The following is an 11,590-nucleotide window of genomic DNA, read 5'->3' on the forward strand; positions in this document are numbered from 1 at the left end:
AAGCCTCATTAGGACCCTGAGGCTTCCCCCTACCGAGGTGAGTACCCCCCAGGGGAACTTTTTTTTGTTACAGGTTTTCTTTAAGACATCAAAATTTGCATTTTCATTGGATTTTAATGCATTTTTGCTAGTTAAATATTTTTGGGAAAATTAGAATCTTCTTGAAAGTGTTTTTTCTCGTGCCCATAGACTTTATATTTTCATGCTTATACTCATGAAAATGTGTTTTCTTATATATTATGTCTGTATATTTTTGTGAATATTCTCAACTGTACAAAATGAAACATGTTCATGAAAATGATGAAGAAATAAAAATAACAATATTCCCTCATCACTGCCAGGGAGTCCCTGTCGATCCGTGTGACCACTAACACCAGGGAACTGTACGAGCCATTTTATACAGATGAGCATTGTAAGAATCTGCTAGGTATTTGCAATATAAAGCCTTCATTTACTTAAAGAGCCACTGTTTTTACAGAAGACTATATTCAGAGTTCTCCCTTAAGACATATTCTAGAGAAACATAATTCTGATCATTTTTAGTGGTACATCATGCTTTGTGGAATGCCATTGAGCTTTATCTGTTCAAATATACAGACAGCCCGGCATTGACAGGGACTAGAACAGTGATGGCTAACCTTGGCACTCCAGCTGTGGTGGAACTACAAGTCCCATGAGGCATTGCAATACTCTTGACAGCTCTAAGTATAACTTGGGGAGGCAGAGGCATGATGGGATTAGTAGTTTTGTCACAGCTGGAGTGCCAAGGTTAGCCATCACTGGACTAGAAGGTTAAACAATCACAGCATGAAAAGCAACATAAGTTGATTCGGAAATCCGGAAGAACCCAAATATGGCCTGGAGTTCCTGGACCTGCGTAGTGGGTATGTTGTCCATCACCTTCTCATGGAAGCCAATAGAAAGCTCCTAATGTGATGGACAGGTGGGCCACACACACAGCCCACCTATAGTAGGGTGGGCCTACTTAACACTGGTTAAAGGGAACCTGAAGTGAGTAAAATTAATCAAAATAAACACATGATGTAGCTGCAAATGAATTTTACATACTTACCTCAGTTCCTCTCAAAAGCTCACCATTTTCTTCTTACAGTGATCCCATCCAGTTCTGACAATATTTTGTCAGAACTGAAATATACCAGTCGCTGTCAGTTATATATCAGCTGCTGTCAGTTACAACTGAATGTGCAAGGTAATGTCCATGTTTCCCTATGGCTCAAGTGGGCGATATTACAGTTTAACAGTTGTGTGTTGACCAGGAAGCTGTTATGAGGTAATGGCCATTTTCAAAATGAAGGACAGAGAATTCCATTGATCACAGTGGACAAACAGGATGCAGGAGAGGAGAAAGAGATTGATGATTAGACTACACGGGAGGTAAGTATGACGTGTTTATGATTATTTTGAATTTTAATTTTCAGTTTAGGTTCTCTTTAAGCTGGAGAATTTTCTGTATATAAGATGTAGCTATAGTTTATAGGAAGGGAAATGGTATTTGCTTGACTTAGCTATTTAGAGCTGATGTACGTTCTACTTATCTGTGTTTTCTGCCACGCCGCTGTTGTAACCAAGGCTGAATACTGTGTATTGTGGACTTATGCAATAAATCTTATAGATCCGTGTATCAAGCTGCTGAACCATGGTTGGTGAAAACCAAATTGCAGTCATTGGATCGCTGGTGCCGAACGGTGGTTACCAAGGGCAACCACTTAATCAGATTTCAGCAAGTATTTTTATAAGAATAGATTTGTGAGAATTGACACAAAACACATTTTCACAAGTCAAAGAGGATGAGAGAACACATTTTTAAGAAAGTTCTAATTTTCACAAAAATAGATATCTTTCAAAAATGTCATCACATTTTTGCAAAATTTATGAGCCAGTTGAAAACACAAATTTCAATGTGAAAATTAATTTTGGTGTAAAATTTTGCTCATCGCCATACTGGAAAATTGGTGGTGTGGAAAAACACAAACTTGCTATTTTTCTAGTGAGCAAACTACAGGCCATACACATGTTCAATGTCGCCTAATGGTGATTGGGATCGGATCCCTCGGGCAACATTGCAGGGCCAAGCCTGTGGAGAAGTGTTCTGTTCTATTTGGGGGACAGAGCGGCACGGCAGTGACATCATGCAGCAGGTGGGGTAAGTGAGGAGAACAATGATCTCGGTCGTCACTCAGCTGAAATGATCCACCAGGATGGATTGCTGGCCGAGCATTTGAGAGGGGTTGTGGGCTACCGTACACACAATGAATCTCATGGAGCATGTGTACGGACCTTTAGTGAAGAATCCCCAACAAATATGTTCCTCCAATCTTCCAAATACTTTATTAAAGCAAGTACTAAAAATAGGCTGTTTCAGGCCCTAAACTGGCAGTTGGATGGTGTACTGGTTAAAGGTGTTTCCTTTGGAGTAGGAATCGAACCTTGGACTAGGGTCTGAATCCTGGCTGTGGCCAATTTGTTCACTTGCAATGGAGAAACAATCTTCCAAACATGCCTACTGGTAATTGCTTTTCATCTGATGTCTTTTGATGATCAAGAAAATCTGAACATTTTCATACCATATGTCATCTTGAGATTTATCTGTTCTCTTTAGATCTCCCAGTGATGTTTGCAAGAAACCTTACATTGATCACAGAATTTCTTCTTGTTGGATTTGGAGAGGTCGGGGATCTGAAATTTCTGCTTTTTGTCTTCCTTCTGATCATTTTTATCATGGCTTTAATGGGGAATAGCCTTGTCACGGTATTGGTTGTGGTCAGCTCAAGTCTTCATTCTCCTATGTACTTTTTTATCAGCCAGATGTCACTGTCGGAAATTCTGTTTACTAGTAATATTGTGCCACATATGTTATGGCTGGTCCTGGTGGGTGGTGGGAAAGTATCTACCAACCAATGCTTTTTACAGTTCTATCTACTATCAGTGAGCACAGTTGCCCAGTGTCAGTTATTAATCGTTATGTCCTTTGATCGTTATGTAGCCATTTGTAAACCATTTCATTATAACATGATTATGACAGCCACTCTCCAACTTCAAATTGTAGTTTTGAGTTGGTCAGCAGGGTTTACCCTATCGCTTTTACCGTACATGTTCTTGAGCAAGCTGGAATTCTGTGGTCCAAATATCATAAATCATTTTTTCTGTGACATTGATCCTGTTTTACAACTCTCATGTTCTGACACCTCCTCCATGCAGCTGGTCACTTACATTATGTCTATCTCTGCTGTTGTCTGGCCATTTCTATTCATCACCAGCACCTATATTTCCATCATCCACACCATCCAGAAGATGACTTCCACCGTCAGACGACAGAAGGCCTTCTCCACCTGCAGTTCCCACCTCATGGTAGTTTGCCTTTATTTTGGAAGCTTGGCAACTATCTACATTTTCTCTCCAAAGACCAGTTCTGGTGGTGATACTAACAAGTACCTGTCTTTGTTATATATCTTGGTAACCCCGGTATGTAACCCTCTAGTCTACAGCTTGAGGAACAAAGACATTAAAAGTTCCCTCATTAAATATGTCCACATTTTATGCAATTGTTTTCTCACGTGCATTGAACAACAATAATGAAGTTCTGGATTGCTTCCGAAGATACCATTAGCATGTAGCTAATGGTGTGCTATAGGAGGCGTGCTGGGTGCCGGTGTGTGTCCCTAAAATATACCAAAAAGAAAAAGTACCCCTGTCATATAATAAAAAAAATTATTTACAAATCTGCTGCATCATTCAGAAAATTCATGCATTACAAACTGGTTCTAGGAAATGTAAAAACAATTAACCACTTAACGACCGCCTAACGCCGATAGGCGTCGGTAGGTCGTAAGTGGTATTACATGGAAACTTTCCATGTCAGTTCACGGAGGGTGTCTCAGTGAACAGACTGCAAACCGCCGATCGCAGCTCGCACGCGTAATGTAAACACGCGGGGAAGAAATCCAGCAGCAGCTCCGTAAAGGAGATCGGCGATCCCCGACCTCTGATTGGCCGGGGATTGCTGCCATCTGATAGGCTGAAGCCTATCCTATCCGGCGCAGGACGGATATCCGTCCTGCGCAGCCCATAGCCTGCGGGAGATCAGGTATGGGCAGAGAGGGCAGAAATCGCTGTGGAGGGGGGCTTTGAGGAGCTCCCCCCGCAAATCACAGGCAGCCGGTGGCGATCAGACCCCTTCAGAAGGACGCTTACAGGAAGCACTATGAGGCTGGGAAAATCATAATGATCGTGCTGTTTCTCATAGAAGCAGCAAATCATTGCGGGGGCTTAGATCAATGAACAGGAATGGATTTTCCCGCTCATTGATCTCCGGGCGAGCAGGTAGCGGCATGCACGAGCGGCAGGAGCGCGCGCATGAATGGGATTTCTCCGTCCCTTGGTTTTATAAGGATGGAGAAAGGGACGGAGAAATCCATACTGTGGGGGGTAAAGTGGTTAAACATTTTTTGGGGTATTTTTGGGAGGATGGGAAGTAAATAGTAATTTTTTAATGTAAATATGTGTTTTTTTTTTTTTTTTTATAAATGTAGATGTAGTTTTACTATTTGGCCAAAAGATGTCAGCCATGAGTTTGTTTACATTACGTAACTCTAAGTGTAACATGTACGCTTAGAGGGATGTAGGGGGGACGTAGGAGGCAGAAAGAGCAAGGCTTCCGAGAGAAGCCGTCACTTTTCTGCCGGGGAAAGGGATCAGTGATCGGGCACCATGTCCTGATTCACTGATTCCCTGGCTAACAAACCGCGGGCCGGGAATGGAAGCGCCGGGCCTGGTTAGTAGTTGGCAGCTCTGGGCCTCCCTGCAGGACTGCTCCCCTCTAGTTACTCCCTTGCATGCAGCTCAGGCGTAGATCATCTCCATGTCTTCTAGGTGATCTTTTCTATAAACGCAACCTTTTCTATTGACTGATGGCTTCTAGGGTGACAGAAGTGTAGCGTGTGCATTAAGCTGTAGATGCATGCCTGAATTATTTATATTTGGTCTAAGAATTCTCTAAAATGGTTATACTGGACGAAGTGCAGAAATGATTCCCCCCCCCCAAAAAAGTAAAAAAAAACAAATCCTTATTTTCATATGTGCCATTGCTTCCTACCTAGGTGCTAAATCATCATTTTGTTTTGTTTTTCTACATTACGATCATTAATGTCCTATTTTCAACGTGTGATTGTTTCTGAGAGTCCACTGACAATTCACAACTCTTAATTAGCACTTTCCATAGAGAGTACAAATCCATTGTGAGAATCATGAATAAACATATAAGGTAGGAATACAAACAGCGGTGATGGATATTGTAAATATTTACTATGATACACACAGTGACATTAACATATAAGGTATGAATTCAGTTTGAGGAAATATTTATGCTTGTCATTTTCATTTATTTATTGTTTTATTTTTTTCCAGGCAATTATTATTTATTAAAATAATGCTGCTTTTTTTTTTTACCAAGAAACCAGCGATGGTTGAATTGGTATGTTTATTTATTTGACTTTGATCTTAAAACGCCAACAATCTCAATCTTAGGAGTGTACTTTAACTTCTTTTCACAGGAAAGCAAAGAAAAATCAACAACAACAACCAGCAGAAATAGCAATAAAATACTCACATGAAGCAGACCAGTACCTATCTCACTGCTGTTCCAACTAGTCTATGTACTGTTAAGTTAATATGTGATGAGCAAAAATCTTCCTAAAGGACCACTGTCAGGAACCAGCCCCACGGCATGCCTGCAGATACGGTTCCCGACTGCAGGTTTGACCAGTTTGAGCTAACACAAGGCTTTGACCCCTCAGAACACTTCTCAATGCCACCACTAGCTGTTGCTAGACACTTCCACTCTGCTGTTGAGTGACCTGCATGCAGTCCACGTTTCCGAATCTGAGTCAGCTTTGTGCTTTAGGCCAAATACGGGAACGCCATGCACACACACACAGTAGCAAGGAACAATCAGGCACTGAACTTGTAACGCAAGTTACACTGCAGACTCTCTCTAGACTATGAGCGTTGGCTTAGTACAGCAGAAAAAAAGTGGAACAGGGCAGACAAGAATATATACAAAAGATTTACAAAAACAAAGTAAAAGTTACAAAGACACACAAGACAGTTTGCATAAAAATAAATGGGGATAAAGGTTACCAATACGAGGTCTAAACATAGTTTGCAGGAGAACGCAGTTCTGGTCAGGAACCAGGATAGTCCAAGCGTCTTTGCTATCTCCAGAGAACTACGACTCTAAACCCTCCTAGCTGAGGTTTTATAGCCAGATTTGTGGCCTGGGGCATTTAATGTTCAGTCCCAAAACTAATGAATTTTCCCAGATTGTTTGCACAGAACGTTTGTCATATCCTTTCTGGCTGTGATAGGCAACTTCAAAGCTTTCCTGTCCCGCTTTTGATCTTTGCAGATATTGCCCATCTCCCCATAGATCTAATTTCCACAGGTAAAATTGTAGGGTAACACACACATCAAAAAACTTCTGATTAAGGGTTTCCTGTTAGCCTTTGAAGTTCCCAGACTCAGTTGGTCCTGATTTGTATATTGGGACAATGGGGCTACATATACACAGAGTTCAAAAGCCAAGCAGACACAGCCTATCCTTCGCCAAATGGCTGCTAATTAGCAGCTCCCTGCTTCCAGAGGACCTGAATGCTAATGTACTTCACCCTGCCATACAGACAATCACATTAGCATTCAGCTTCCTCCGTCCAGGTGACCAATTACCCTGAAGCCAGCTGCCAGCCTGGCCTCTTAACAAGGGCTGCTCAAATCCAACCCGGGAGACATCCGGATAGTTGCTATCCAGATATCTCCCAGGAAAGCTGTGCGCGGGGGGGGGGGGGGGGGAACAATCTTACCACAATGAGGTCTTCTTCGGCTCTGTACGTGTCGCCTCCCACCATGCGTTCCAAGCGCCGCATGCGCCGGTCACGTAACTACAAACACTTCCTCCTTCCGGGTTGAAGGAGGAAGTGTTTGTGTCACGTGACCGGCGAATGCGGCGCTTGGAATGCATGGTGGGAGGCAACGCGTACGGAGCCAAAGAAGACATCATTGTGGCAAGATTGACCCCCCCCCCCCCCCGCACAGCTTTCCTGGGAGATATGTGGATAGCAACTATCCGGATGTCTCCCGGGTCGGATTTGAGCAGCCCTGCTCTTAACATACATAGACATCTGACATAATACACAAAAAACAGACAGAAAATTGGAAAATATGGCTTCCACGAGATACAATATGGCTGCTATGTTATACACAACCTTACACCTCCCCCTTCAAATTGACGCAGGGCAGATGATCTTCCCAGATCATCCTGCCAGCGCCGACACTGCTGGTCTGGCCTGGTGGGGTAACTCCTTAGCATCTTCATGAGGATTCCCCACCTGGCAGTTAGCTCCAAGCTACACGGCTGGAAAACTAGGCCAGGCTGCTGCAATGTGTCGTTGCCCCCGGCAACCTGACGGAACCAACCAGGGGGATGATGGTGATCCATGACGACCGTGAATTCGTGACCATAGAGACAGTGCTGCAGCTGGGGAATGGTTCCGACTGTCAATACACGCACTTTCTCTATAGGGGCAGGAGCTATATCTCTGTCCCTTTGTGGAACCATTATCTGCCGGTCCGCCTCCTCCACTTCAGATGGCTTTGAGGGAATAACTTCCCAGAACTCTCTCTGCCTGCCCCTCCCAGCAGGTGACCTGCTGGCCAGACCCCTGGGATCTTCCAGGCTGCTGTCAAATCAAACAGCCCCAGAGAGCTCAGTGCTGCCTGTCACACACGCCAGGGAGGCTGCAGACGGAGAGGCTCCTGGGAACCTCAAGGCCAGGTTCTGAAGCGGATGCTGCAGACCTGGCAACATCTGCCCCTTCGGTGGACAGTCCCTCTGCCATAGACCCGCTAGCTCTGCTGGTTACCACTGCAGTGGAAAGAGTGTCCGCATCGCATATATCATTGCTCATACATTTGATCTCAAAAACATCTGAAGGGGAAGGATCTGGCCTGGTGCCATCTGCCCCTTCAGCGGGCAGTTCATCTGCTGCAGACCAGCGAACACTGCTGGTTACTCCTGCAGCTGATGGAGTGTCCACATGACACATAGCATTGTGTAGTACATCACATATGGCATCAGCATTATCTGCCTTACACATATTGTCATCTGGTACATCACATACAACATTAACATTATCTGTATTACACACTTCGCTATTCAGCACCGCACAAGTGACATCAACAGTTCCTGCATCGATCATATCGATAGTCCGTGCGACATAAATGACATCATCAGAGGCTGCCTTCTCTGTATCAGCATGTCCCATTCCAGGCCTAGGCACTGGAGATTTACTAGGGCTGGCTCCTAGTACACAGTCCTTATCCCCTGGAGACTCACCAGCACCCCCCACTTGCACAGAGTTATCAAACAGTACCTTGCATGAGTCTTGGACTTCTGGTAGGGAGGCAGGCTCCACAACGGTTGGACTAGGCTCATACCGGGCTACTAACCGTCCCAGGTCAGTACCCAGCAAAACGTTGGTGGGGATTTTGTCAGTTACCCCAACTTCTTTCATTCCGCTGCCGGCCCCCCAATCCAGGTGGACCAATGCTGTGGGTATGGCTGGGGTGGCACCCCCAACTCCTTTGACAGCAATCATTTTCCCAGGTATGTACTGCTCCGGGTTCACAAGCTAGGGATGTTTGAGAGTCACTTCTGCTCCAGTGTCTCTCAGCCCAGTGGCAACTGTACCCCCAACTGTGACAAGCTGCAGATTCTCTGCATAGCTAGTGGCATTCCTGGTAGCACACAAAACAGTTTGGACTTCACTGGGGTTTGGGGCCTCACTGGATTTTGGGGCCTCCCTCTTCCTCTCTGGGCAAGTCACACTGATATGACCCACCTTGTCACATACAAAGCATTTCCGGGTGTCAGTGTTTGGTGGCTTGAATCCAGGAGACGGTGGTGCTTGCTTCCTCTGGGTGACGGGTGAAGCAGGTTTAGCTATCTGTTCTCCCCTCCAACTGGATGCCGTAGTCCTCCGGGATTGGGATGCTCGATGGGCTGTATAGGAATCAGCGACTTTCGCGGCCTCATCCCCAGTCTTTGGCTCTCGGTCCAGTACAAAGAACAGGACAAGTGTGTAGGAACTGGTGCTTGCTCATCAGCTCCTGCAGGGCATCAAAGGTTTTGACTGCCAGTCCGTTTAATCACTGCTGGAAGGCAGTGCGCAGGTTGCAAACATGATCCAGGTAACTGTCATTAGGACCTCGCTGCACTGTCCTGAAACGTTTGCGCTACACCTCTAGCGTGAGGTGGTATCGCGTAATGATGGCTTGCTTAATTGTCTCAAAGTCCGCTTCTTCCTCCTGGGGGAGACTCACAAACGCCTCCAGGGCCTTGCCTCTCAGCCCTGGTGTGAGATACCTTGCCCACTGCTCTCGGGGCACCCCATACTGAGGACAAGTCCTTTCAAACCCCTGTAAGAAAGTGTCTATGTCAGAGTCCTTGTCCATAGCGGGGAACTTATCCAGGGGGATTCTGTGGACTCGCTCACCTTCACGCTCTGCGGGTCCAGCAGACCGGTTCTGCTGCTGAAGTTTAGCCAGCTCCAGCTGGTGTTGATGCTCAGCACTTTCCCTCTCGGCCTGGTGTCGCTGTGCGGCTTGTTCCCTCTCGGCCTGGTGCTTTTCCCTCTCGGCCTGATGTCTTTCCCTCTCGGCCTGGTGTCGCCGTTCAGCTTGTTCCCTCTTGGCTTGTTGTATTTCCCTCTCTGCTTGCCGATGTTCCAGGATCAGCTTTAGGCGCAGTTCGGGATCAGCCGATTCCTAGCAGCTGTAGGTCATCTTCCAGAGATGTCATCTCCGTGTTCGGTGGATCATCCAGGACATCATCTCCACTCGCATCCTGTGGCGGGAGCGATTCATCCTCATTCTGCACCAATTCCACTCCAGTCAGGGTGGGTGTAAAAAAAAATAGAAAAGATCGGCTAGCACACCAGCTTTTCAATGAGCGTAGTTTATTCTCAAATCATATGTCAACACTACAGTTAACAATTGTTTCGGGGCCACTCAGGGTCCCCTTCTTCAGAACAGTGCAGACTTTTGTCCCCCCCTGAGTGGCCCCGACACAATTGTTAACCATAGTGTTGACGTATGATTTGAGAATAAACTATGCTCATTGAGAAGCTGGTGTGCTCCCCGATCTTCTCTACTACTTGGATTCTATGGGGATGTTGCTTAGCGTCCAAGGTTATGCACCCGAAATAAGTGTGGAAAAGTGTGCCTCTCTGCATCCTTCTACTTACTTGAGTGTAAAAAAAGTCTGATAAATCTCATTATATCTGAAAAATAATGAGAACCACACCTTTGCATGCAAATATTATTAACAAGGCGAGAACTGCTTTAAAATCTTTTCTTGAAATAAAAAAAATCTAACAAAAAAGTCCATCAAATCTCCAGTGTATTTTTTTGTTCTTTAGTTGTTTGTTTTGTTTTTGTTTTTTGTGTTTTTTTCACATTTACTTTATTCTTTCTGCCAAACATAGATTTTGTATTTTAACCAGCTGAGCGGTCTGGACGAGCTCAGCTCGTCCAACACCGCCAGCGGCTGCCGCTCAGGCCCTGCTGGGCCGATTTTAATGAAATAAAAAGCAGCACACGCAGCCGGCACTTTGCCAGCCGCGTGTGCTGCCTGATCGCCGCCGCTCTGCGGCGATTCGCCGCGAGCAGCGGCGAAAGAGGGCCCCCCTAGCCGCCTGAGCCCTGCGCAGCCGGAACAAAAAGTTCCGGCCAGCGCTAAGGGCTGGATCGGAGGCGGCTGACGTCAGGACGTCGGCTGACGTCGATGACGTCACTCCGCTCGTCGCTATGGCGACGATATAAGCAAAACAAGGAAGGCCGCTCATTGCGGCCTTCCTTGTTTATTCTGGGCGCCGGAGGCGATCGGAAGAACGCCTCCGGAGCGCCCTCTAGTGGGCTTTCATGCAGCCAACTTTCAGTTGGCTGCATGAAATAGTTTTTTTTTTATTTAAAAAAAACCCTCCCGCAGCCTGCCTGGCGATTTAATCAGAACGCCAGGGTGGTTAATTGACTATTGATCTGGAAAATACAAAATATATATATATTTTTGCAGATTTATTTTCAAAGAGTATTTTCAATAACAGTTTACAGTAAGAAAAGGTGAAAATACAAAAAGTGTTACATTATAGCTTTGGAGTAGTAAGCCAGCACTGCCTCTATGTTTATACAATCGCCAAGAATCGTTAGGTAAGAACTGCGTCCAGGAGATCCTGCTTAAAGGAGCACTATCGTGAAAATTGTAACATTTAAAATACATGTAAACATATACAAATTAGACATACATTTTTCCCAAAGTAAAATGAGGCATAAATTACTTTTCTACTATGTTGCTGTCACTTACAGTAGGTAATAGAAATCTGACGGAACTGACAAGTTTTAGCCCAGCTTATCTCCTCATGGGGGTTCTCAAGATTTTCTTTATTTTCAAAAGCACTTAGTAAATAGCAGTTGCTCCATTTAACTGCCAAAAAAGTGTGCAGCGAGCAGGGAGGCTAGCCAG

General features: G+C 45.2%; 1 protein-coding gene across 1 annotated transcript; it reads left to right on the plus strand.

Annotated features, from left to right (window-relative positions):
- Positions 1-2,432: 2,432 nt before the first annotated feature.
- Positions 2,433-3,594, plus strand: LOC137562001 (olfactory receptor 10A4-like). The gene is made up of 2 exons (XM_068273344.1): positions 2,433-2,527; positions 2,621-3,594. Exons 1-2 carry the CDS (start codon positions 2,518-2,520, stop codon positions 3,592-3,594), a joined length of 984 nt encoding a protein of 327 aa, XP_068129445.1. The 5' UTR covers positions 2,433-2,517.
- Positions 3,595-11,590: the final 7,996 nt, after the last annotated feature.

The sequence above is a fragment of the Hyperolius riggenbachi genome, chromosome 3 (genome assembly GCF_040937935.1).
Source record: "Hyperolius riggenbachi isolate aHypRig1 chromosome 3, aHypRig1.pri, whole genome shotgun sequence".
Taxonomy (NCBI): domain Eukaryota; kingdom Metazoa; phylum Chordata; class Amphibia; order Anura; family Hyperoliidae; genus Hyperolius; species Hyperolius riggenbachi.